Source organism: Aquarana catesbeiana, linkage group LG07 (assembly GCF_042186555.1).
Source record: "Aquarana catesbeiana isolate 2022-GZ linkage group LG07, ASM4218655v1, whole genome shotgun sequence".
In the NCBI taxonomy this organism is placed as follows: domain Eukaryota; kingdom Metazoa; phylum Chordata; class Amphibia; order Anura; family Ranidae; genus Aquarana; species Aquarana catesbeiana.
The window spans coordinates 290,892,415-290,920,031 of NC_133330.1; the positions used below are offsets into that span (position 1 = coordinate 290,892,415).

The following is a 27,617-nucleotide window of genomic DNA, read 5'->3' on the forward strand; positions in this document are numbered from 1 at the left end:
CCCTCTTTTATTGGCTTGTGACTGTCTGCCTCTCCTTGTTGGCCTTCCAGACATACTAATGGCCTGTAGCTGCACTAAGCTGGGATATATATATATATATATATATATATATATATATATATATATATATATATATATATATATATATATATATATATATATATATATATGTATATGTACTGATACTGCAGCTAGCAAAATCAACTGCCTGCCTGTAGTATGAGAACACCACCAACCTTCTACAGGTAGCTTTAGCTGAACACTGTGCAGAGCTCGCCAAAAAATAACTTGTAGCTTATTTAGCTGCCTGCGGTAGTGATAGGATCAGGAAAACACCACCAACCTTCCACAGGTAGCTTTAGGTGAACACTGTGCAGAGCTCGCAAAAAAATAACTTGTAGTTTTAGCTGAACACTGTGAGGAGGACGCACTACACTAACTTGTAGCTTTAGCTGAACACTGTGCAGAGGTCTCACTACACTAACTTGTAGCTTTAGCTGAACACTGTGCAGAGGTCGCACTACACTAACTTGTAGCTTTAGCTGAACACTGTGAGCAGGACGCACTACACTAACTTGTAGCTTTAGCTGAACACTGTGCAGAGGTCTCACTACACTAACTTGTAGTTTTAGCTGAACACTGTGAGCAGGACGCACTACACTAACTGTAAAAAGTCTAGCTGCCTGACTGTGGTACTAATAGGATCAAAAGAACACCAGCAATTTTCTTCAGTTAGCTGTAAATACTGTAACAAGACAAGCCTGCCTGTCAGTAGGAAGATAACAGGAACGGATCTAGCTAAACTGAATACAGTGTATATATATATATATATATATATATATATGCGCAACACCTGGGATGCATATATATACACAATACACTGTAAGTGCAGCTAACTCACTGACTGTCCTGCCTATCTAGCTAACTCAAATGAAATGACACTGTCTCTCTCCCTATCTCTCAGCACGCCGGAACAAACTACACAGGGCCGCCGTGTAGGCGGCCTTATATAGTGTGGGGCGTGCTCTAAACCCACTGAGCCATAATTGGCCAAAGCCACCCTGGCTTTGGCCAATTACAGCTCTCTCTACCGATGGCGCTGTGATTGGCCAAGCATGCGGGTCATAGTGCATGCTTGGCCAATCATCAGCCAGCAATGCACTGCGATGCCGCAGTGAATTATGGGCCGTGACGCGCCACACGAATTTGGCGTGAACGGCCCATAACGTTCGTAATTCGGCGAACGGTTGAACAGCCGATGTTCAAGTCGAACATGGGTTTGACTCGAACGCAAAGCTCATCCCTACCTAGTAATATGTGAAATAGAGTACAGGGAAAAACACAAAATGGAAACTAAATTATAAAATGGATGTGGTTAAGCTAAATATGCCTTCACTGATGACCAGAGAGGAAGTGTAAAAAAAAAAAAGAATCATCCAAACAGACCACAAACAATGCAAACCTTGTAGAATTTGCTTACCCTTTCTAACCTTAAATGCTAGAATTGTTAATCTGCTTCTGTGTTGGGGAAATTCCTCTTATATCCTGGTTCAGTGAGCACATAGGAAGCAAACAGAAATCCTCTCCCTCTTTTAAAACATGAAAAAAAAAAGGTTGTGGCTGGCGTTAGGCTTAAAGAAATATATATATATATATATATATATATATATATATATATATATATATACCCCGTATTTATCGGCGTATAACACGCACTTTTTTCCCCTTAAAATCAGGGGAAAATTGCGGGTGCATGTTACACACCGATCCCCTGCGATCCCCCGCTGACCGCGAGCGGAGCGATCGCCGGCCGCCGATATACTGATGGCCGAGTTTGAAAATGGCGCCGCCGGCGCCGAAATACATAGCCGTGACTTGCGGCGTCTTTCAGGCACATTCGGCTCTACCCATAGTCCCGCCCGGGATGGGCGTGACTGTGAGCAGAGCGAGCGCCGCCCATATACAGATAGCCGCGTGTACTCGGCTAAGTTCGGCTAGCTCCGCTCACAGTCACGCCCAGTCCCGCCCTATGATGGACACAGGGACTGGGCGTGACTGTGAGCAGAGCTAGCCGAACCTAGCTGAGTACACTCGGCTATCTGTATATGGGCGACGCTCGCTCCGCTCACAGTCACACCCATCCTGGGCGGGACTATGAGTAATGCCGAAAGTGGCCGAGAGCCATCGCAAGTCACGGCTATGTATTTCGGCACCAGCGGCGCTATTTTCAAACTGCAGTGACACTGACAAGTCACTGCAGTTTAACTGCAGCCTGGGCAAGGCTGCAGATGGACACAGACAAAGCTGCAGATGGGCACTGACAAAGCTGCAAATGGCAGAAAGGCTGCAAATGACATCAAGGCTGCAAATGACTGCAAGGCTACAAATGACTATAAGCATGCAGATGGACACTGATAAGGCTGCATTGATGGGCATTTAAATGTAAGTTTTTTTCCTTAAAATTCCCTCCTAAACTTGGGGTGTGTGTTATACGCCGATAAATACGATTATATATATATATATATATATATATATATATATATATATATATATATATATATATATATATATATATATATATATAGTAGAGCAGTGTAGACATCCTCAATACTATAGCTGTGTGAAACTACAAAACCCATCATACCTCAAACCTATAAAATGCATTATGAAAAGAGAAACTACCAATACAATTCTTATATATTTATGTAAAGGGATCCACACAGAAACTTGCCCATTTGTGTAAGGCCCCATGAGGGGATAACTGTTGCGGCTGGATGGTGCTAGGCAGTGCAATCAGTGGTTCTTACGTTTAGGGTAGTGTGCACCCAGGGGTGAATGCCCGGATAACAAGTAGACTGTGTTATGGTCATTCATCTCTGCTATAGAGACTGGCAGACTGCCGGCATTGGGGCAGGACAGGACACCTGGGCCCTCCACCCAAGCCTAAACATCGGTGCCAGACCCCCCCCCAATTGCATGGAGTGCATGGAGCCTTACTGAAGTGTGGCCTGGTAATTTAAATAAGCTTTAACACATTAGGCTGAACAGTTTGTACTCAATCCCTGGAAAGGTGTTAGCATTGCATTATCGTCCAATCTTCACTTTGGTCTCCACTCACCCTGATGTGGGATCAACAGCAATAGCTCTGGGGTCTTGTAGGCTCTGATCGAACAGGGTTTTGCGTTTGCAGCCATCAGTGGTTGCCACAGAGATGGTCTTGTTGCCGGAGTCGGTCCAATAAAAGTTCTTGTGAATCCAGTCTACTGCTAGGCCCTCCGGAGAGTGGAGGTGACTATTGATGAGCACGACATGCTCCGAGGGGTCTGCAGCTCGCTCCAGGGGGGCACTGAAATACATAAATAAATCAATCGTTTATTCAGCGGTCTGCTTTTGTAATCTGGCAAATGCATACATATTTGGTGGCCTTGCCCTACAAATAAAGTGGAAGTCCAGACAAAGTTTTTTTTTTTTTTGGGTCGCATGGGGTGGGGATAGAACATGAATTTTTACTGCTGTGTGTGTCCCTGTTGGGGGAATTCACCTTCCTGACACAAAGTGAGGGTAAATCCCACCTTTGACAGATGTCATCAAAACAGGTATCCACCTTGAGATTTCCCCTGACGTCCTGTTCTGGTGACAACTTGGTCTCCTAATCAGCTTGAAAACATATTCTTGTGTGATCTTAGACTAAACTTGGAATGCTGCTCGAAGCCAGGAATTCCATTCACATGATCCACAGGTGAAGGGGTGCAGGCTGTCAGTATACCCATCCAAAGTGATGTGTTCAATAAATAGAAAAAAAGACGCCACTATCCCAACCAGCCACCATAGCATGTGTAGGAGGATCGGCTTCAGCTTGCGTGTCCCTGCCCAGAGACCACACCCAATGACACATTTTGCCCCGCCCCATGACTAATCACCCAGGTGGGTGGAGCTAAACATGTCAGGGGGTGTGGTCTCTTGGCAGAGACATGTAGGCTGAACCAGATCCTCAAACAGGCTATGACGGCTGGTTGGGAGAGCGGCATCTTTTCTATTTACTGCATATTCTTGTGTAATATTTTGTGTCTGCTGTGATGCAGCAAGCATTCAGTCACTGCCGCATTACTGAAAACCTTCAAAAACAAACAATTAACTGAAACAGAATCAAATCACTAGCACAACTATTCACCTACATCTGCACTGAAATAAACGTATTTAAAAACAAAATTAAAATTCACAAAATTTCGGCTGGTGGCAGAATAAGGCCGATAGCACACAGGGCCATCCAGGAGTAGTGTGTCCTTCCCTGCATTTTAGTACACCCAGGAGGGACAGGTGTAGCATCCATTGCCTCTGCAGGCAGCCTGTCAAAGTCTATGGCAGGCTGCGGCTGAATGAGACTGCATGCTGTACCGAGTGGTGCCCTGTGTGTTGGGGGACAAAGGTCTAGAATGCAGAAGACCTGGGCTGGTACCACGCTGGGAGGGATGCACTGCTCATATATGGCCCTTAGTAGTCTATCACAGCTAGATTTTACTATTCCTCTTTTGCCCCAATGATGATGTCCATTAGGACGAAACGCGCAAGGTGACATTTCAGCAGTGACGTCATTAGCCTGCCGGGGCGCAGGATGCTATGTATACGTGATGCTGGTAATACTTCTCTTATGTGCAAGTAGATAACCTTTTATTTAATAAACTTTGTTCCTAAATACTGCAAATAAGCCCTCCTCTGCCTCTCTACAATACATGTCATTGTTTCTGATTCATCCGCGGTCTGAGTCGCACCTACTGGGGATGTGTGTAGCTGTCGGGTATGCTTACTGATCCTGGGTCACAGCTGAGCTGCATTAAACCATCTATCCGAGGGCTTTTCTCACTAAGGCGCAGTTAGACCTTTATACGGAGGTCTTAATGTCTGCTAACAGGCGTTAATATTCCTATCAATGGAGCACATCTTGGTGATTACCTGAACACAGGATTTTTTGAAGTCTTTGGCACACAAATAGAATACTTTATTTTTTCCATCACCATTATTGGGACTGATTTTTTCACTGTTCATGAACTTTATATGGAACTACTGATTTATTTATCTTATATATTTACTCACAGGTTTGTCAATCCACTAATTAATTATGTCTTGTGTTACTCTATGAATCATGGTATGAACTGCTCAAGCACTTTATTCGATTCTTAGAGCTTTTAAAATTGTAACTGCTGGGCAGATTGCACTGAACTACATGTCTTCCCCCTCCTATTTATCTGGTCAGCAAAACCAGGTTAGCTGAAAAAAAAAAAAAATCAATAATGCTTGCTCATCTATATCATCTTGTACTGTTTGCCTATCTTAAGTGGTTCCTTTGAAGTCTGTATTCTGTGATATTACATAAACTACATTGCCAGGCGCTTTCCCCAACAGTGGTCACCGGGACAAGAACAAAGACAACAATTCCCGACTGTTACCAAAATTGCTTTGGATGGCGTTCCAGGGAGACGATTTTAGAAGTTCTATTTTGTGTTAATAGTACCATATTTATAAGATTATCTTCTTTGATGAGGCCGCTCCAACACAAAAGGAGGGGGTCTTGTAATGGGGGGGGGGGGGGGGGTACGACGACAAACCGCTCCCTTTAGACCTTTTACGATCATGCAATGAATTCTGAATGATCTCAGAAGCACGCTGCATTTGCCCATCATCAAAGCCCATAGACACAGGTCTTTACTTTAATTTCAGGTCAGTGACCCAGAAAATATTGAAGTCAGAGAAAGACCAGTCCCATTCCTATGATGGTTCCACCTATCAGAATGTTCCTTGTCAACACATGTGCACTACAGAACACCTGACTGGCTCATAGCTGCCCCTCTCTCCCAGTCCTACTGTACAAGTTATACTGTGCAAGAGGCTAAGACCAAGTCAAAGTCAAGTTTTTACAATTATTTAAAAATAAGTTTTTTTTTTTAATTTAAAGTGATATTAAACCATTTTAACCACTTTCAGCAGCTGATTTAATCACTGACTGAGTATGCAGCTTATTTATCTTTTAATCCTTGCCTATGTTCCAGTTTAAGCTGGTGCAATGACCGCTGCCCCAGGTTTCTTGTTTCAGGGTGGCTCTTTCTCTTGCAGCATCCTATGGGGCCACATCTTGCATGCAGAGACTAGTGCTGTGTCTCCCTATGCTGTGTGCATCAATACAAACACACAGCCTCATAGCCTAGGATGCCAAGGCACTCCCCTCCTTTCTAACAAACTGGCTTGAGACAGCACTAGCCACTGTAGAGCTAAAAGAAGATAGCCCAAATGCCTTAAACCTTGCCCGGCCCGAGTAGTTAAAAAGTAAAAGCACCCTTAGTGCAATTCATCCAAGCCACACGACTAACGCGTTAAGCCTTGCCCCGGGCTTAAAGGAGTTGTAAACCTTTGTGTTTCCTCACTTTATAGATGCCGAATGCTGGGCTCAGGAGCATGCCCGCAAGGTAACTCCCTCGGGAGACAGCTTCTATTAGGGGGTTATCTGATGTGATGAGGAGCCGAGAGAGCTGCCGGGGGACCCCAGAAGAGCAGGTTAGGGGCCACTCTGTGCAAAACGAGCTGCACAGTGGAGGTAAGTATGATATGTTTGTTATTTAAAAAAAAAAGAAACCCTTACAATCACTTTAATCATGGAGGTCACACTGTCTACTGTTCACACTTTCAAGTGAAGACTGGAAGTTTAGAGAAGTAGCAGTGAGAAAGCCGGAGCCAACAGCATTGAATGTTGTAAACAGTGACAAATAAGTATACTGGGGGAATGTTTACTTTATTGTGCTCAATTTGTAAGGCCCCTTTCACACGAGTGGACCAATCAGGTCCGACTAAAAAACGGACAGGAAGACCCGATCGGACCCTCCATTGCCCTCAATGGAGTGGCAGATGTCAACGGGCACCCACTGACATCTGATTCTGTTCTCTAAACACAGACAGAAGGGGATCCCCATATGTCTGGCGGATCAGATCAGATGACAGTCGGATAGATACAGGCAGTCCGTCTCCATCTGACTGCCTCAGAGAACAGCGGGCTGTGTGGTCCATGTTTGCTCTGCATAGACGGAGCGGGCATGGACCTGTCATCTGCCTGCCCAGCAGGGATCAGCAGACAGATTCCCCGTTGAGCAGGCAGATCCGCTGCTGGAGTCTGTCCCATGTGAAAGGGGCCTACAACTAACAAGTGTATAAAGCAGAACTAAAGTTGCAATATTTACTTTTGCTTCAATGGTCTAAGGTCCCTTGCCAGCGCCAACATCTTCTTCCAGGTGCCGGTCTTCAGCCACCTTGACTGCCGGCGCGTGATAACATCACTCCTGTGCATGCGCAAACAGGCACTGTACCAGAATGGGAACTGATCTGCGAATGCACAGCTTAGTGTACATTCTAAAGAAAACTGTGAACAGGCATGTACGTTTATTTTGATGCAGTAGAGATATTGCATGTCTCTTCTCTATTAAAGCACTAGCCTGCTTGCAGTTTTTTTTTTTTAATTGAGACTTTATTTCCACGCTTAATAAACCAACAAATTCACCACCACTTAAGAGGTTCCCATCATCTCTTACCTGTAAATCTTCCGGTGAAAGAGGTCACACCAATAAATCTTTTTGCTGGTGACCTCTACATCCAAGGATACTACATTTTTTAGCTGTGAAGCAAGACGAGAGTAATCTCTGCGTACCAAGTCAATCTGGCGTAGCTCATGGCGGTTGGTGAAGATAAGGTATGGACTCATCCCTGCGGAGAACAGGAGAACGTGGTCACTGACTCGCTACAGCATCAGTAAAACACCAGACAGAAAGATTTGATTTATAATGAAGATTGTGAGGCTGTAGACTCCCACTCCAGCGAAAAGGGCATGAAATACACACAGCAATACAATGTTTGCAAAGCTTTATCACCAATACAATTGTACGACTTAACAAAAAAAACAGAAATTGCTTCATTTGTAGTCAGTGGAAGTAATAAAGAAAGTTCCTCCAACTGTTTTATGCACATTATCTTGTTTTTTGGGAACATACTATCCTCTCCAAAGTTCAAACACAAGGTTTTGCTTTAAAGGGGAAGTCCACCCCAACACTAAAATCGCTACATCTACATGCAGCTACAATCTAAGATTAACCTATCTAACCCTGTAAAGAAGAAATCTCTATACAAACCTTTTTTGAAGCCAATCTGATCTGGTCTCCAGCGGTGGAAGCTCTGCAGGAGACAGCCGACAATGGCTGGGAAATGAATAGGAAGTGAAGTCACCCATAGAGTTACTATGGGGCTTCCGTTGTCGGCTGCCTCCTCTGCACCCACCTCCACAGAGAAGTCGCCGATGACAGCTCAGCGTGAGACCAGACTGGAGCGGCTTTAGAAAAGGTATGCATAGCGATTTCTTCCTTACAGGGCTAGGGGCTAGGAAGGGAGAGGGAAGTACCGGGAAGATAAAGGGGGGGAAATAACGGGGGTGGGAGTGGAGATCGGAAGATGGGGGGACGGGAGGAGGAGGATTAATGAATCTTTAAAGGATCCCTCTTGGATTTTTGCCGCACAATTAGTGGCGCAGGCTAGCCGGCAACGCTAATCAGTGTATTCTGACAGCAAGGAAGTCTCACCGCTCTCACAATAGAAAGTCACATTGAGAGGATTCCCATTGAATATTTTTAGTTCAACCTGATTCTTTTTTTTTAGTTCAACCTGCTAGTTGCAAGCATATGTAACAGCTTTATATTGATGGGTTGTAGAGGCTTTGAGTGGGGCACAAATAAGGGATTAAACCAAGTGCTGGATTTATAAGGGGGCAAAAGGGGAAATTGTCCCGGCCCCCCTGTTAGAGGGGGGCTCCAGACTAACTTTATATAAAAATGTAATAATTATAAATTTAGTTTTATTATTTAGAAAATTAAAGTGTGTGGGTGTCAGGATACAGAGCAGTTAAGCCTGACTTCAGAGGCAAAAAAAGGGATGAGAGCTTCTGGCAGATATTTTGCATTTCAACTTCTCATATTATTTTACTATTTGAGATGTTTGATTGAATAGGACTGTCATGGAATGTATTGCCTTGTATACGAGAGACAAGTGGGTAGGACAAGGGAAAAGTTTGAAAAATGTTGGAAAGCGCCACGCAACAGCCCCGATCCCATCGTGTGGAAGTGAAGTTAATGACCAGAATTGATTTATTGCAGTGAAAAATATGAGAGAGACGCTTACTCCCCCCGCTTGATCCTGATTGGGTCAAGGAGCGAATCCGACTGATTTTGAATAGGGTGAAATGTCTTCAGCAAGTTTTACCCAAAATTACGAGATTGGCCAAATTCAGGACAGGCGTGGAGTTTGTCATTCATTTAATTTCACATTTCATTTGTCATATAATTTAAATTTCTATGTTTATAAGCCCTCAACGCCTTGGGCCCCCCCCCCCCCAGGTCTAAATCCAGCACAGAGTAAACCTCCTTTGACAAGGATTACAGGGTGGCAGTGCTGTCAGTTTTAATTATCGCTCTGATTGCCACCCTTTAACAGTTAGTGCCTGAACAGGGATATCCATGGCAGGACCACCAGGTATAATTTTCATGAAAGCTGCATATTTAAAATATTGAAACTTTTTTTTTTTTTTTTTTTTTTTTAATGACCATAAACATGTTAACTTGTTATCACCACTCAACACACATGTGCAGTGGCAAATGGGTGGACTTTAATGCACACATTCTGCCCATATGAGTCGCTGGACGGTCAAGGTTACTGTGTGCCCATTAGGGAGATTCCCCCTCTATTTGTCCTAGTAACTTAACAAAAATGAAAGAAAATGACAAATTTTCAAACACTTTGGAGGGATTTCCTTTACATCTGGTTATAGGACAGAAATTGAAGGGATATATCCCCAATGAGACACCAAAGGCAAAAAAACTTGACAGGGGTTATAACCAGTGGTGTCTGGTGGTTATTTTTGGGGGAGGAGTGGCAAACAAACCCCCCCCCCCAGCTGTTTGCCGGTCCACCGGCACTTATCTGATCGGCGAGCACATCGAGGATCATCAGGCAGGTGATCAGGCTGCGGCGGGCATCTTGCAGCGTTTTCCGTGTTCTCTTCCTTCTGAGATCACGGCCGATTCCGCCGTGCATCTCCTCCCCTCCTCCTAGGCATCCAATAGGATTGTCTAACCTTTCGGCGAAAGGGGTAACAAACCCGCGCTTCCTGATTGGCGGAGAGGCGATTCAGTGTTCGAAAAGCAAATATTCATTTGCTTTTTTAACACATCTGGGTGGAGTCCACCTATTTTGAAGCCTATTAGAGCCTATGGCTTAAAAAAAAAAAAAACACCCCCACCGCTGTAATTCAGGTGCCTGGCAAGAGACCGGACGCCTGAATAGGGAGTGGCAGCAGCGGCCATGGTTAGATTCATGCAATGCATAAATCTATCCATTAACCATATAGGGGGGTGGCGAGGATAGAGGGGGCAGCGCCGTGCGCCCTAATGCACGGGCTGCCTCTGGTTATAACCCTCCCTTACTCTATCCAAAATACAAAAAAAGTTTTACTGTAATGGGAGCAGTCACAAAACTTCTGTACATTATAGGTTCTCTCCCGTATATGTTGCAAAAAGAAATGGCATCCTGGTACCTAGCAGACTCACCGGCAGCTTTGCAGATTTTGGACACCTCGTCCATCTGGTATCCTTCATAACATTCACACTTAAAGTCTCCCTTGTAGTTTACACAGATCTGACTGCAGGCATCGGGGTTTTCACACTCATCAATATCTAAAATCATAGAAATGTTTTAGCTGCACATCAATAATCACAAATTACCATCACAGGGTGTATTTAACAAAGCAGTATGAAGGGCTATGATTTCAACTTTATGGAGTTCATAGAAGGCCAAACCACAAACGATGGTTTCTGACTTTGTGGTTTGTTAGTAACAGTGGGGTTATGTAGAATAGATTACAATGGCTCACTGTCTGGTTAAAGCTTGTTGGAGGAGTTTTCATTCTACTCTAAAGCCGGGCACACACGGGCCGAATGTCAGACATTTTTTTTTGATCTGGCAAAGGTCTCCTGACATTCGGCCCGTACCTTTTCTTTATTTCTATGATTTGAGCTACAGTTAGTATTAGAAAGTGCCTACAACATTGTATGTTCACAATGACTTTATAGTGGTTGTAAACCTCTAACATGAAATATGAACAAAGCATATCCCTCTATAGTGTGTACTTGTCTTAATCCAGAGCACTAAGTGTCATTTCTGTCTGCTGCCTCGTTCCTCTGCTATCAGCATAATCAACTGACAGGGGTTATAACCCTCCCTTACTCTATCCAAAAAAAAAGGTTTTGCCTATAGTTCTACTTTAAGTTTTCTCAACGTTTCCCTTTAACTAATTTCATGTAAAAGCGTGACTATTCCCAGCACCTCTTTAGGTTTTCATGTTTTTCTGGTGCCATCTAAGCCCAGCAGAGTTCCGAACTCGTTCCAGTTCTGACCAAAACTAAAATAAAAGTTTAGGCTTGTGTTTCACTTTAAACTAAACTTTTTTTTTGCGAAGACAAATGTTTTATTGTGAAGTTGTGCGACAATATTATATCCAAAAAGCAAATGTTTTGCCGGCTATTCTACAGAACAAAACTACCCGCTGCTTCTGATAAGACAAGAAGCAGCAGCCTGAACGATAACCATATATACAATCTCAGACCCTGTGCAGATATGGTTTTCTGAATAGGAGGCCATAACTTTTTTTAGTCACCTTCGGCCCACGAGACAAACTCTGAAGAGTACCGAAACATGGACTAAGAAGTCCATGTAATGGAAAATCGTTCTTCTTTCCCGTTTACCTGGGCCAACAGACATTCCAGGTCTCTAATACGATCCACTTCAATAGACCAATCACTCAGGGAAGGCACATCCGTCAATCTCCAGTGTCGAGGGATCACTGTCCTTGCCACGGCTAGGAAGTGTCCCAACACATCTTTTTTTTTCCGATTTAATAGGGCCTGGGATCATGGATAAAAGGGCTATTTTTTTCCCACCACCTTTGATCGTTGTTGTAGATGCCAGGAATGTTGCTACACATATTCTGGTCCTGCCCTAGGATGACACACTTCTGGACAGAAATCCGAACAATCAATCAAATGTTTACAGAGTAGAAGATACCTGATGATCCAGCCTTCTTTTTATTGCATCTTTCAAACGCCCCTGCTAAAAAATACAAGAATTCTACTGTGCGCCACCTGTTAAATGCCACCAAGTCTCACCAACCATAGCCAGTTGGGTTAGAAAAGTAGAAGTCATGAATAGGATGGAAGATTTGATGCCCATAGCGCAACATAACCGTGAGAAGTATTCTAAAACCTAGGGCTCTGGAATCTATTTGTCGTTTCTGAAGAGGGAAGGGCCCTTTTGGCCCATAAGCGCTACAGAAAGTTGTCTAGACTGACTTCTCCCCCCTTTCTCAGCGCTGACCAATCAGAATCCACCTAGCCCGTCAGCACTGGAGGAGAGGACAGAAAGCCAGGAGGATTTCAAATCCCGGGAATAGTAAAGCGATGTCCTGGTGCCTGACAGCAGGGGACCACGGGACTCCAGTACAGCAGGGATGGAGGGGGGTCCAGTGTAAGTTTACCTTACAGATTTTCTGTAAAGGTCAACTTACCCTTTAAGCCCAATTATAGCTTGGTACAAATCAGAAAAATACATTACAGGTAAAATAAAAAGGTGTTCAATGTATAAGAGAGTTTGTTTTCTTTCTAAAGCAGCCACAGCCTGAGAGGAAAAGCCTATCCCCTTCCCAGCACACTGCATAGAGGGACTCTTGGTCTCCATGGGGAAGCAGTAGTCTCCCTGCAGAGGTCTGACACACTCCTTGCTGGGCAAGAGCTTTGATAATTGTTTTGACTTATCTGGAATTCTTTAGCTTATTTAGGGCTCATGCACACTACAGCTCAAAACAAAAAAAAAAAAACTGCTTTTACAGGCATTTGAGCTTTTATTTCAGCATGAAGAAGCTTGTGCTTTTTTTGTGCACGTTTTTATTGAGCTTCTTCAAGCTCCTTTGAGCTTCATCCTGGGTTCACACTATAGTGATGCGGGAACCAGTGCGATTCCAGTGCAGGTTCCCGCATCGCATCTCTTCCGCAGGCAGTTCACACTGCCCTCTGCGAACCGCTGCGGGTGTCAATACATTGTTAATGACATCCCCATAGCGGATCGCAGTGCGAACTGTGGATTAGAACAGGAATCAGATTGCATGGGTGTGAATGCCCATGCGATCCGATTCCAGTGCGGGGAAAAGACAGTCCCTGCACCTTTTTTATGCGAATCCAATGCAAGTTCAGCCATACAACTAGCTCTGAGGAAGGGGGTGCGCCCCCGAAACGCATTAGCTGTACCCCGTGTTCTGTGCATGTCCATGCACTGTGTTTATGGCCTTTTGTCAGTTGCATTTTGTGAGTACACACTTTTATACAAAAATTTCTTATTATTAAATTATCTCTGGTAATGCACTAGGTGTGCGCGCCTTCCATTTCTGTTTTTCTTGTAATTCCTTTCGGATTACCCCATCTGAGGAAGGCGGCATCCACCTAGTTCTGGGATACCATACATACCTTTCACACCACCATTTTATCTGACATCTGTTACTCCTCACCTTGGAAGACCTATTAGCGCTGGAAGTGGCTGTTTTTTGCATCAGCCATACAACTGTATGGCTGAACCCGCATTGCACAGACATCGCATTTGATCAGCACCACAGTGCGGGTGCGAATCACATGTTGCGTCTGTGTTCGATATAGTGTGAACCCGGGCTTAAAGAGCTTTTTTGAGCATAAGCATCTTTTTCACAAACCCTCCTAGATAGTATTTTCTTAACCACTCCTCTCAAAAAAAACCACGGGTTTGGTGGGGGGTGGGGGGGTTAGTTCTGCCTGTAGAAGCATATGCCTGAAAATGCCATAGTATGCATGGGCACATTGCCTAACCTGAAGGGGAGCATCCAGGCAGAAAAAATATGAGCTCATAAGCCTGTAGGAGTTGCTTTTTTGAGCTTCAGTGTGCATGAACCATTAAACTGAAGGTTAAATTGGGCTTCAAATAGGGCCTTGCAGTGCAATGCAAGGTCCCCCCTTATATCCAAGCACCCTCCCACTTTAAAAAGCATCTGCAGAAAGAACATGCACAATGCATCTATAAAGTAACTATAAAGTTAGATTTTATACTTTGTTTACGCACGTCTTCCACATCAATGGGCATTACATCGCCATCCTTTCAGCAGATTCCTGGTGGATGCAAAGGAGGTAAATCTCAAGAGAAGGTATTCCAGTCCATTACAAGAACATCTTCTTGTGAGATTTGGGTTCCTCCTCCCCTCTGGTGTCAGTTTGGCACCTTTCAGGGGGGAGGGGGGAGCATATACCTGTCTAATGCAGGTATTTGCTCCCACTTCCGGCGATAGATCGCCGCAGAATCCGCGGCGATCTACGCCATGTCTGGTCCCTCCTCTGTCCCCTCTCTCTTCTGGGAGACACACAGGTCCCAGAAGACAGCAAGGACCAGTCAGGACGCGCAGCGTGACTCGCGCATACCGCAGTAGGGAACCAGGCTGTGATGCCGCAAGGCTTCACTTTCCGATTCCCTTACTAAAGATGCCAGTGCCTGCACCCAAGAGCCGAGGGACAGGTCGGCTTCAGGTGAGGACATTGCGGGCGCCCTGGACAGGTAAGTGTCCATATTTTAAAAGTCAGTAGCTGCAGTATTTGTAGCTGCTGACTTAATTTTTTTTGGTGGAACTTTGCTTTAAATAAAAAAAAAAAAAGTGTAAAAAATGTTTGAATAAAATAAAATTAAAAAAGTAAAAAAATAAATTAACCCCCCCCCCATATGCATTTCACACCACTAGTAACATGCAAAGACTTTTAGAGCATCACCCGTGAAAAATGTTACATACAGGCGGTCCCCTAGTTACAAACATCTGACTTACAAACGACTCCTACTTACAAACGGGGGATGACCACAGGAAGTGAGAGGAAATCTACCCCTAGGAAGGTAAATTCACCCCTGTAAGAGTTATTATGAGAAAAAGGTACCTCCACTGATGTTTTATCACCAATCCTTGCTTCTACAACAACCCAAAATTTTCAAAATCCAATTGTCATTGGGACAGAAAGTGAGGTGAAATCTTCTGAACAGGGGCACAGACAGCAAAACAAACATTACAGGGGTGATAACCCTTCCCTATGCTATCCAAAAAGCTTAAAAATTGTTTTTTGGCTGGAGCTACACTTAAAAAATGTACCTGTTCTGTCTTACAAACAGATTCGACTTAAGAACAAACCTACAGACCCCATCTTGTTTGTAACCCGGGGACCGCCTGTACTGTAGTTTGTCGCCATTTCTCAGGTGCAAGCAATATTGAGTCTTGATATGTTTGATATCTATTTAATTGATGCAATATCCTCTTTATTTTATCAGAAAAATGGGTATTGTATAATGTTTGTGTGCATTAAAATGCATTTTGGTGTATTTTTCTAGAAAAGTTGTTTTTGATAAATGGCTGTGCAAACATTGCGTGACATTAAAAAAATTACAACTATTTTATTCTCCAGGGCCTCTGCTTTCCAAAAATAATATAATGTTTGGGGGCTCCAAGTACATTTCTAGCAAAAAAATGCGGATTTTAACATGCATGTGAAAATAAAAATATTTCATGGTCAGCAAGTGGTTAAAAAGTAAAAGAAATGTCATTTTACTGCAAGGTCTGCTTTAATTAGACTGCTGTGGACAACATTCCCAATTTTTCCCGCTTTAAAATTTATAAGCAACATCTAATAGCAAGTCAGTAAGTCAGTGTGTAAAATTATGTAACATAGCAACTAAACAGGATTCAGTTTCATTTACTGGATATTGCACATCCTTATTTAGGGCCCTTTCACACTGGGGCGGTTTGCAGGCGATATTGCGCTAATAATAGCGCCTGCAAACCGACCCGAAAGTGGCGCTGCTTTGATTCCAGTATGAAAGCTCTGAGGGCTTTCACACTGGAGCGGTGCGCTAGCAGGACGGGGAAAAAAAGTCCTGCTAGCAGCATCTTTGGAGCAGTGAAGGAGCGGAGTGTATTCTGCTCCTTCACCGCTCCTGCCCATTGAAATCAATGGGGCAGCGCGGCTATACCGCCGGCAAAGCGCCTCTGCAGAGGGGCTTTGCGGTGGTTTTGAACCCTTTCTCGGCCGCTAGCGGGGGGGTAAAACCGCCCCCGCTAGTGGGCGCATACCGACGGTAAAGCGCCGCTAACAATAACTGCGCTTTACCGCCGACGTTGCCCCCGCCCCAGTGTCAAAGGGCCCTTACTGTTGCAGTATTTTCTGTGTGATAAGGAATGATCATTCTATGACCACTGAGATGCTGGGGAAGTTGCAATATTTTTTCTGACTTTAAGAGCTGCATGTCCCTTACCTCCACAAGTCTTCTTGTCTATCAGTTTGTAGCCTGTTGGGCAATCACATTCGTGCCCCACCTTCAAATCTTTGCAGATGTGCGAACATCCTCCATTGTTGATCAAGCATTCGTTGACACCTAGAAGAAGGGCAGAGTTTAAGGTATATCTAAAGGCCAAAAAAAACATTTAGGATCTCAATTGTACGTCCCAAATATCTACCGTACCTCTATCTAAAGCTGGTCATTAACAACTCTTTTTTTTTTTTTTTGATCAGCCAGCAGGCTGAAAGAATAAAAAACAATTCTCTCATCCACACAAGCGAGGTGGGTGTAGGAATCCACCCTGCCGAGACATTGTATTCTGACAGCAGGACGCTTGGCTGTCAGAATACAACTGTGGCCAAAAGTTTTGAGACTGCCACAAATATTCGTTTGTTTGCTGCTTCAGTTTTTATGATGTCAATTTGCATATACTCCAGAATGTTATGAAGAGCGATCAGATGAATTGCAATTAATTTCAAAGTCCCTCTTTGCTATGGGAATGAACTTAATCGCATAGAAAAACATTTCCACTGCATTTGTGAAGAAGGCTTCAGGGTGCCCAAGAAAGTCCAGCAAGCACCAGGATCGTCTCCTACGGTTGATTCAGCTGTGGGATCGGGGAACCACCAATGCAGAGCTTGTTCAGGAATGGAAGCAGACAGGTGTGAGTGCATCTGCATGCACAGTGAGAAGACTTTTGGAGGATGACCTGGTGTCAAGAAGGGCAGCAAAGAAGCCACATCTCTCCAGAAAAAAACATCAGGGACCGACTGATATTCTGCAAAAGGTACAGGGATTGGACTGCTGAGGACTGGGGTAAAGTCATTTTCTCTGATGAATCCCCTTTCCAATTGTTTGGGGCATCCGGAAAAAACCTTGTCTGCAGAAGAAAAGGTGAGCGCTACCATCAGTCCTGTGTCATGCCAACAGTAAAGCATCCTGAGACCATTCATGTGTGGGGTTGCTTCTCAGCCAAGGGAGCTCACTCACAATTTTGCCTAACAGCCATGAATAAAGAATGGTACAAAAACCATCTTTCGAAAGCAACTTCTCCCAACCATCCAAGAACAGTTTAATGACGAACAATGCCTTTTCCAGCATGATGGAGCACCTTGCCATAAGGCAAAAGTGATAACTAAGTGGCTTGGGGAACAAAACAAAAGCTTTGGGTCCATGGCCAGGAAACTCCCCAGACCTTAATCTCATTGAGAACTTGTGGTCAATCCTCAAGAGCCGGGTGAACAAAAAAAAACCCTCACAAAATACGACGAACTCCAAGCATTGATTATGCAAGAATGAGCTGCCATCAGTCAGGATGTGGCCCAGAAATTGATTGACAGCATATCAGGGGGAATTGCAGAGGTCTTGAAAATACTGCAAATATTGACTTTCTGCAAAAACTTAATGTAATTGTCAATAAAAGCCTTGGACACTTATAAAATGCTTGTAATTATACTTCAGTATACCATATTAAAAGCTAAAAATAAATAAATATATGTGTATGCGCTAAAGGCTATAAATACGTGAACAAAGAATATAATAAATCTATACAATATTAAAAATTATAAACAGTGTCACACACCTGTGAAGAAAGTGACTATAATCCACAATTGAATATATGAAAAATGGTAACATGCACCATGCAAAAAAATGTGAGAAAAAAAAAAATCCTTTAAATGATTAAAAAAAAATAAAAAATATATAAGTGCTACTTGATAAATAAAGTGTCCGAAACCAATTCATACAAATGAATATATCTCAGTCCAAGCCATTCATAAGAGTATATAAATCAAAGTGCACAATAGTGTCCAAACAAATAGCAGGCAATCCTCATGCTGGTTTTTTTGAAAAAGTGCTAAATATTCCTCATGCTCTTCTTATGAGATGTGCACATTAAGGCATGCTGCAGTGCTCTCCAGTGACCCCCAATGGATAATGCGCTCACCTTAGAGCGTGTGACACAGTAGCTAAACAGTGTCAAAACACGCATTAGAGCCACTCCAGGGCTCACACAGGGTATGCTGGTGATGATCTGTATCTCGCTCAAATGGTGACATATATGAAAGAAAGGAGACTCATAGCATAATACCGCCAGGAATTTATTTGAAAAGCCCTAAAAACAATCCCTCCAGGAGGGTACTCACAATGCTTGGGTGCGTCAGTGCACCATCCTATCCAAAACATGCAATACAGATGAATCCTGTGGCGTGCGGTGCGGTGTTCAATCCTCTGCCTGTCTGTGTGTAGAAAGCTCCGTCCTGCCCTGCAGCATGCCTTAATGTGCACATCTCATAAGAAGAGCATGAGGAATATTTAGCACTTTTTCAAAAAAACCAGCATGAGGATTGCCTGCTATTTGTTTGGACACTATTGTGCACTTTGATTTATATACTCTTATGAATGGCTTGGACTGAGATATATTCATTTGTATGAATTGGTTTCGGACACTTTATTTATCAAGTAGCACTTATATATATTTTTTTTTTAATCATTTAAAGGATTTTTTTATTTTTTATTTTTTTCTCACATTTTTTTGCATGGTGCATGTTACCATTTTTCATATATTCAATTGTGGATTATAGTCACTTTCTTCACAGGTGTGTGACACTGTTTATAATTTATAATAATTTTTAATATTGTATAGATTTATTATATTCTTTGTTCACGTATTTATAGCCTTTAGCGCATACACATATATTTATTTATTTTTGGCATATACACGGTATGGAACGTGGTTAGTGTGTGCAGCTGAATTAGGTTCATTTATTCACACTGAAGGCATTAACCCATTTGTGGCTCACAAGATTTTAGCACTATTTTCCATATTAAAAGCTGACAAAAAGATTTAAAAACTCGGACGCAGCAGATTTTGTGAAAATTAATATTTGTGCCATTCTCAAAACTTTTGGCCACGGCTGTACACTGATCAGCAGTCAATTGGCTACATCCACTGATCAAGAAAAACTTTCCAACATTCCTGCTCAGCAGAAGATCTAACAATGGACTTCTGTCAAACAGGGACTGCCACACATGGATCGAAATTCGGCCAGTCCTTATTGAGCTGGGCAAATTTCAATCCATCTATGGCCAACTTTATAGCTACAAATATGTGCATAGTTTAACATCCACGCACTTCCCCCACCCTCAAATCCCTCAACGCCACAACGCCACAACCATCACTCTCATCCACAGCACTGATCCACACCCACCTACCCAATGGGTGAGGCGTGGTCTTCATCCCAGGTTATGTCTTTTGGGCTGCTATGGGAATCACATCATCAAAGCACAGATTGGGTGCCATTACTGTACACTGAGCTGCACATGCACAGCTCAGCGTACAGGACAGCTGACAGGCAGGGGGAAGCATTTATGACAGAAGAGACTGAGAGGGTGTCTTTTGTCATAAAAACCCTGCCTGTCAGATATTTAACGAGTTTACTTCAGCTTTAAATGAACAAGTTGAAGATAGAAGCTGATTGGCTGCCATGCACAACTGCTCCAGATTCTGTCTGCTAGTTTTGATAACTTCTCCCTAATGAACACAACAGTTCTTGTTGCAGCTGCACACAGCAGTGTAAATCAGTAATGCGATCTCATTCGGAAAGCACGTTCCCTCATGTTGTCAACTACAGGAAAATCATTCTCATTGGCTAAAACCAAAAGTGTGCAGTGCATGAAAACGCAGTAAAATGGACTTAATCACAAAAGAAAAAGGAGAAATGCATGACAGCAGAAACAGATCTATGAGAGCAGGGCCTAAGGTTTGTTTAGCAAAACAAGGGATGTGTTATAAGAAGCAATGATATTCATTTAGGAAAGGTCAGATCTATGCGGTGCAATGCGGTGTGGTTTGAAAAATGAGACATGCCTATTTTTGTGCATTGTGATGCCCATTAGAATAATGAAAAAACAAAACGGACAAAAAGCAGATATATGCGTTACGTAGTTTCTTATCTTTAACTTGACTGAATAAAGAATATTTCATTCTCTCCTCAATGACCTTATTTATCACCATAGACAGGGACACACGAAACCAACCCAACCACCTTCTAGGTTAAAAAGTTAAGCTGACAGTAATGCCTGGTACACACGATGAGATTATCAGACGAATGATCGCCCCCCCTTTTTTATTTTATTTTGCATGCTAATCTCATATCCAAAATGAAAATTACAAAAATTCTCAGGGGCTCACTCAGATGGGATCTCCTCTGCTCTGAGCAGCCCATAAGGGCCAGTTCACACCATAAAAACGCAGTCTGGATGCGTTCCTGATCCTTTTTTGCATGCAGGTTTTTGACCCGTTTTTTGAGGCGTTCCAGTGTGTTTTTGATGTGTTTTTGATGCCGTCCAGCACATTCTTCCCCCTCTTTTATCTTAACCTTAAATAAGGACATGTGCGTCCCAGTGCGTTTTTGATGCGTTTTACAGCGTTCCAGTACAGTGCAGAAAAAATGCAGCGGGTCATACTTTTTTTCCTGGAACGCGCTGGAACTGCATGTACCGGTGTGAACTTTGCCATTGAAAACCATATAACCTACTTTCAGATGCACAGGACTGCATGTGATGTCAACTGGTCCTAAAAGTGGATGCAGAAGCAGGGGCTGTACAGACATGTCAAAATTTGACATGCGGGCGGGAGCGGGTGCATGAATCCACAGTGTTGGTGCGCAGTGCCGAGGTGGATGCAGATGCAGCAAAAAGCAGCTCAGCATGGAGGACGGGTGTCAGGCGCCCCCCCCCCCAAAAAGGGTCACCTTGTAAAAATTACTGTGAAATTAGTGAACGTGGTGGTGATGTTTTTGATCATAATTGTATGTGATGGTGTTACATTGCAGGGCATGTGTTTGGGGGCCTTGACTCATTTATACACTTTTTTGGAACTATTGCTTTACTTTAAAAAGGAGAAGTCCAGCCTGAGTTTTTTAGGCTGATCTTCTTCTCTGGGTCACAGGAGTGCAATTCATTTTAAACTCCTGTGACCCGTTTTCAGCGGAGAGCGGTCTGAAGTCTACTCTCCGCTGATGTTACTATCAGTCGAGGCAGCATGTCATCCCAACTTCAGAAGTCTGGATCCGCCAGTTGCCTTGACTGATAGTCTCAGCGAGCCACTGAGACAGCCGCTCGCGCCCCTCCACAGCCTTAACCACTTAAGGACTGAGCCTCTTTTTTAGATGTGTTGTTTACAAGTTAAAAACTGTTTTTTTTGCTAGAAAAGTACTTAGAACCCCCAAACATTATACATTTTTTTTTCTAACACCCTAGAGAATAAAATGGCAGTCGTTGCAATACTTTCTGTCACACCGTATTTGCGCAGCGGTCTTACAAGCGCACTTTTTTTGGAAAAAGTACACTTTTTTTAATTAAAAAATAAGACAACAGTAAAGTTAGCCCAATTTTTTTTTAATATTGTGAAAGATAATGTTACGCCGAGTAAATTGATACCAAACATGTCATGCTTCAATATTGTGCCCGCTCGTGGAATGGCGACAAAAAATAAACAATTGTACAGGTTGCATGTTTTGAGTTACAGAGGTGGTCTAGGGCTAGAATGATTGCTCTCGCTCTACCAATTGCGGCGATACCCAACATGTGTGGTTTGAACACAGTTTTCATATGCGGGTGTTACTCACGTATGCGCTCCTGCACGCGAGCTCGGCGGGATGGGGCGCATTTAAAAAATTTTATATTTTTTTTCTTATTTATTTTACCTTTTATTTTTACACTGTTTTTTTAAAAAAAATTGTGTCACTTTTATTCCTATTACAAGGAATGTAAACATCCCTTGTAATAGAAAAAAAGCATGACAGGTCCTCTTAAATATGAGATCGGGGGTCAAAAAGTCCTCAGATCTCATTTACACTACAATTCAAAAAAAAAAAAATAGATAAATAAAAAAAATTGTCATTTAACCTCGCTGGCGTTATGATTATTTCAGATTTTTGATGCTAAAGCGGTACAATTATTTTGCATGGAAATTTGGCGTTTTATATTGTAGGCCTGTAATTCTTAGTAATAATTCACTTAAATCTGTCCAAACAAGAGTCTAGTAGACATCCCGGGTAGGATAACGTTTGAAAAATGAAATCATAAATTATAATATAATAAATAACTATAAATTATAACAAATAATAATATAATAATAATAAAAATTATTCAATATTGTAATCAAATCAAAAACACTGAAATTTGCTCAGTTGCAGAATTGTCGCTGTCATTACTTTCAGTGTTTGATGATGGATCTCCCCACAAATCACTATCGCTCAATTCTGCGAGTGATTCTAATTTATTGTCGCTGTTTTCTAGCTGGTCTAAAAGCACTTTTGATGTAAACGGACATTTTTTGGTTGCTATGGACAATCTCCAGTTTCCTGGCAGAAAGAACAGTATTTATAATATAAAACTGCATGCAGGACACTGGAACGACCACTAGGGACAAAGAGGATGTGTAATTATTTGATACAGTACTGTAATCTGTAAGATTACTGTATCTATACTGTGTTTTTTACTTTTTGAATTTGGCACCGAACTCAGTCCCCGTGCGTCGCAACGCTCGCAGGGAACGGAGCTCGGTACTATGAATCGAGCGAGACACAGCGGCTCGCAGATCACAGCAGGGAGACATTGCAGGATCCAGGGGACAAGGTAAGTAACCTCTACATGGATCCTGCGATGCAACCCCGAGTCTGGCTCAGGGTTACTGCTTTTGGTTCTGAAATTCCACTCAGAGCCAGACTCGGGAACACCGCCAGGGAGGTTAAAAAAAAGAATAAAAAAAAAAATGGCCCTGCAATGTCATGGAGATGGGTGGGGGCCATCTTCCCCTCACTCGTCTCTATGCCAAGGAAGGCACTGCATCCGATCGCCTCCGCCGTTGCCGACGGCTCCGGTAAGCGGCAGAGGGCACCGGAACACGGCGGAAGGGGCCCCTCTCCTGCCGCCAATAAAGGTGATCTAGCGGCGAATACGTCGCAGAGAATGCTTTTATCTTGAAGCGGACCGCCGGCCGAACACGAGGATACCGGGGATATGGCAGCTAGCTGCTGCCATAAGAACGATATCCCCCATCAAAGTTTGGACGTACATCGGCGTGTGGCGGTTCAGAAGTGGTTAAAAGTACATAGGAATGCACTTTCCACAATCCAGGCCGCTTCCCTGGAAATACTTTGTCTTTATTATAACAATGACATAATATGACTGGATGCTGCTCTTACCGCATTCGTTTAGGGGCTCGTCAGACCAATCCCGGCAGTCTTGGCGAGAATCGCACACTTTACGGACGTCAATGCATTCTCCACTCTTACATTGAAAAGTTCCATCTGTGTCACAGGGAGCTTCCGCTGGAATACAAACACCACACAAGTTTTTTAGAAAGATTTTCCAGTACTGGAAAAGCAGTGATATAAGGCAAAAAGGATCAAGATTAAAGCGGTATTAACCCAAAACCAAACTTTTTTTTATACTGCAGCTCATCAATTTATAGCTATGTTGACTGCATTCGTTTTCTTTTTCTTATGCTGCCTTTCCTTTATTTTCACCTGATGGTGTGGCCAGTAAGTCTGTTTTTCAAAAGAACAAGCTGTCTTGCAGATGCAGCAGTTAGAGGGTTGAGACAAACCATATACAACTGATTCATTTCTGTAAAACCTTTATCCCAAAAGGAAAAAAACTGTTGCTGTACCCGCTTAATAAGTGTTAGCTGGAGTTTGGCTTCAATTTGTTAGTGCATCTAAATCTGCTAAACACTCCCCCTCAGCTTAGATTAACAGTACTGCTGTCCAAAGTTGTCCCTGTGCTCCTTCATCCAGAGCGGGGGAACTAATACAGGAGCTGTGTTGCTGGCCAAATCACCAGGTGAAAACAGGGAAAAGGGCTAAAAAAAAAAAAAATGAATGCAGCCACATCATTTGCAAGCTGCAATATATTAAATGTTTTGGGTTTACAGGAAAGGAAGACGCTGTGCTACAGGAAAGGTCTGCTTAGTAACTTTACTCCTACCGTCCAATGCTAAAATGCTAAAAAAATTAAAAACTTGTAGGGAAAAAAAAAAAAACGTACTATACTTGCAGTACCCTCACCATCCATAGTGCAGGGGGGGGCGTCATTCCCCATCCATCAACATCCCAGAGGATGCCAAGTAGTCCAAATTATGGGATGATGGTCAAATCTCAAATACGGAGATGATGCTCAAGCACCAGATGTAAATGTGTTCACATGAGATTTGGGCCTCTCAACAATCCCTGGGATCTTGCCAGAAGGAGGATGATATTACGTTCACCGAGCCTCTGAGGGCAGAAACTGGGGGAAAGTATTTTTAACACCTTTTTTCCTACAGTTTTTTTTTGTATATTTTTGGCATGGGGGAGCATAATTTTAATACAAGACCAGTTTTAAAACCTTTTTCCAAGATATTTTTTTTTATACTAGAGGTCTCCGTTGCATACATACAAATTTATATGTTAGACACCCACCACTGCCAAGGTACCTCTCCAAGTCTCAAACATATATTAAAAAAAGACTGACGCCTGGTTCACACCTATGCATTTTTAGTGCTTTTTGCAGATTTGTACTATAGTCCATTTAACATGGTTTCCTATGAAACACATTCTGTAGTGCAAATCTGCAAAATATAAAAAACACTTAAAAATGCATAGGTGTGAACCAGGCCTAAGGGCTCGTTCAGCTCTACAGCAAGGACTGCCACTTCTCTGAAAAGCAATCTACACCTGGATCTTTTTTTGGAGGTTTATGCCGAGGGGCGTGGGGTGATATGTTGCCTCCTCACCTCCTGGTTAAGCCTTTTAAATACTGCACTACCGCGCCTCAGTAGTCGGGTGCACTGCACATGGTTGCGGCGCAGTTACAGGACGGTCCCATAGACCTGCATTATTTTAGTTTGGTGGCAGCAACACCCGCCGAAAGCAACGTGCGGTTTAATTCTTGCCGCAGCATGTGTACAGCCGTGAGCGGCCGCATGTCCCTTTCAGGTGAGTGGTCAGGGGACAATAAAACTGCAGCTCAACCGTCTCGTTTTACTGCACCCCAGCTGCACATGTGAATGAAACATAAAAGTGAGCGCAAGGATTGCCAGTTGGTTAGCGCACCCCTCTTATGACTCTATATTGTATAGTAGATGTATAAATATACTCTGCACCAATATATACAGCCGCTATGCTATATCATAAAATAGATATGCAGCACTAAGGTGAATAAATTAAAGTGATTGTAAAGCTTCGTTTTTTTTTTGTTTTTTTTTTTAAATAACAAACATGTTATACTTACCTCCTCTGTTCAAGGGTTTTGCACAGAGAGGTCCTGATACTCCTTTTCTGGGGTCCCCCCTCGGCGCTTCTGGCTCCTCCTCTTCCAGAGTGCCCCCACGGAGAGCCGCATTCCATGGGGGGCACTTGTGCGGGCGCGCTCCCGAGTCCTGCTGCTGCGTCCATTGACACAGACAGCAGGACTCGGCCCCGCCCCCCAGGGTCACTGGATTTGCTTGACAGCAGCGGGAGCCAATGGCTGAGCTGCTATCTATCCAATGAGGACCCAAGACAACGGCTGGAGCTGCTGTGCTCGTCCCTGGAACGATCAGGTTCATGTAAGAAAAAGGGGGGGGTCTGGGGTGGCTGCAGTACAAAAGGTTTTTCACCTTAATGCATAGAATGCATTAAGGTGAAAAACTGAGGGTTCACAACCCCTTTAAATGTATTAAGACAAAGTATCATTTGGTATATTTTATTAAAGTAAAATCTAGATTGCTGTGCTATACGTTATACTTTAAAAAACTCATTTTAAAAAGCAGCTAATTTTACATCTTCCAGCGCGATTTCTAGTATGTTCATTGGTATATTTTAGACTGTATTAATCAATATATGAATAATGCAAAGACATAAAAATAGCAATCAGCTCATCAATTTATAAGCGGCAACAAGCGCACAAATTGCAAGGGACATTCTGCACTTGTAATGAGTTTCCCCTCCTATGATCACCTCTTTAGTGTTGAGTGCTCACTAATGACAATCCACCTAACTCTGATACATCTCTACATAAAATACTCTGGTTTTATTAACAGGGGCTCACCAGTTCTGCACCCGGTCTCATCGCTGCCATCTGAACAGTCTCGGACTCCGTTACATTGATACATTCCGTGGACACAAGTACCATCCCCACATTGGAACTGATCGGGACGACAGGTCACAACAGCTGCAAGAATAATACATGTGAAACCTTATTCACCTCCAATAAAAGGAAATTCCGGGGTAAATGCCAGTTTTGACCCACATCATCTTTTATGTCTAATGGAAAAAGTAGTTTGACAGTTACAAAAGTCATACAATAGTAACTAGAAGGCTTACTGTATGTGTTTTTGCTTTTCAGCAGATGTATAAGTCACTCACCTAGAACAGGGGTCTACAAACTTTCTACACAAAGGGCCAGTTTTCTGTTCTTCAGGCCCTGGGGGAGGGTGGGGGGCTGAGACTGTGGCCAGACAGAGTAGAAAACGCCCCAGCCTCAATGGGAGTAGATAATGCCTCCTCATTGGTTTTAGTGGGAGTAATGGTACCGCGTTGTTGGTATCAGTGGGAGGAATAGTGCCCCATTGTGGGTATCAGTGGGAGTAATAATAATAATAATAGTGCTCCATTGGAGTAAGTGCTTACTCATAGCTATGCTATGAGTAAGCACTTACGTTAGTGCGAAACGTCAGCTCTTTCCTGTCTGCTGTGATTTGTGAATTTGATGTGCACCTTCTAAATAAACAAGGCTAATCTATGAGTGCGGCTATCCAGAATTTATTCATGTTCATCGTTATCAGCATTTGCCAGCACCTACGACCTCCGAACCAAGATTGATTTACTTCCTGTCTGTCAAAAGCTCCTGGAGCAGTGATAACTCTCTCCGCCATATTACTGGTATCAGTGGGAGGAATAGTGCCCCATTATTGGTATCAGTGGAAGGAATAGTGCCCCATTATTGGTATCAGTTGAAGAAATAATGCCCCATTGTTGGTAGGGTGGAAGAAATAGTGCCCCATTGTTGGTAGGGTGGAAGAAATAGTGCCCCATTGTTGGTAGGGTGGAAGAAATAGTGCCCCATTGTTGGTATCAATGGAAGGAATAGTGCCCTATTGTTAGTATCAGTGGAAGGAATAGTGCCCCATT

At 43.1% G+C, this 27,617-nt stretch overlaps 1 protein-coding gene across 2 annotated transcripts in view; it reads right to left on the reverse strand.

The window, feature by feature from the left end:
- The window catches only part of LRP8 (LDL receptor related protein 8), a 370,766-nt gene that overhangs the window by 88,717 nt on the left and 254,432 nt on the right, over positions 1-27,617 (reverse strand). For both annotated transcript variants that reach the window (XM_073593521.1, XM_073593520.1), the window contains 6 exons: positions 26,536-26,658; positions 23,670-23,795; positions 16,435-16,554; positions 10,629-10,754; positions 7,572-7,743; positions 3,119-3,346 (listed from right to left, as the gene is read on the reverse strand). In XM_073593521.1, the coding sequence (XP_073449622.1) occupies positions 3,119-3,346; positions 7,572-7,743; positions 10,629-10,754; positions 16,435-16,554; positions 23,670-23,795; positions 26,536-26,658 (895 nt within the window). The remainder of the gene's footprint in view (positions 1-3,118; positions 3,347-7,571; positions 7,744-10,628; positions 10,755-16,434; positions 16,555-23,669; positions 23,796-26,535; positions 26,659-27,617) is intronic.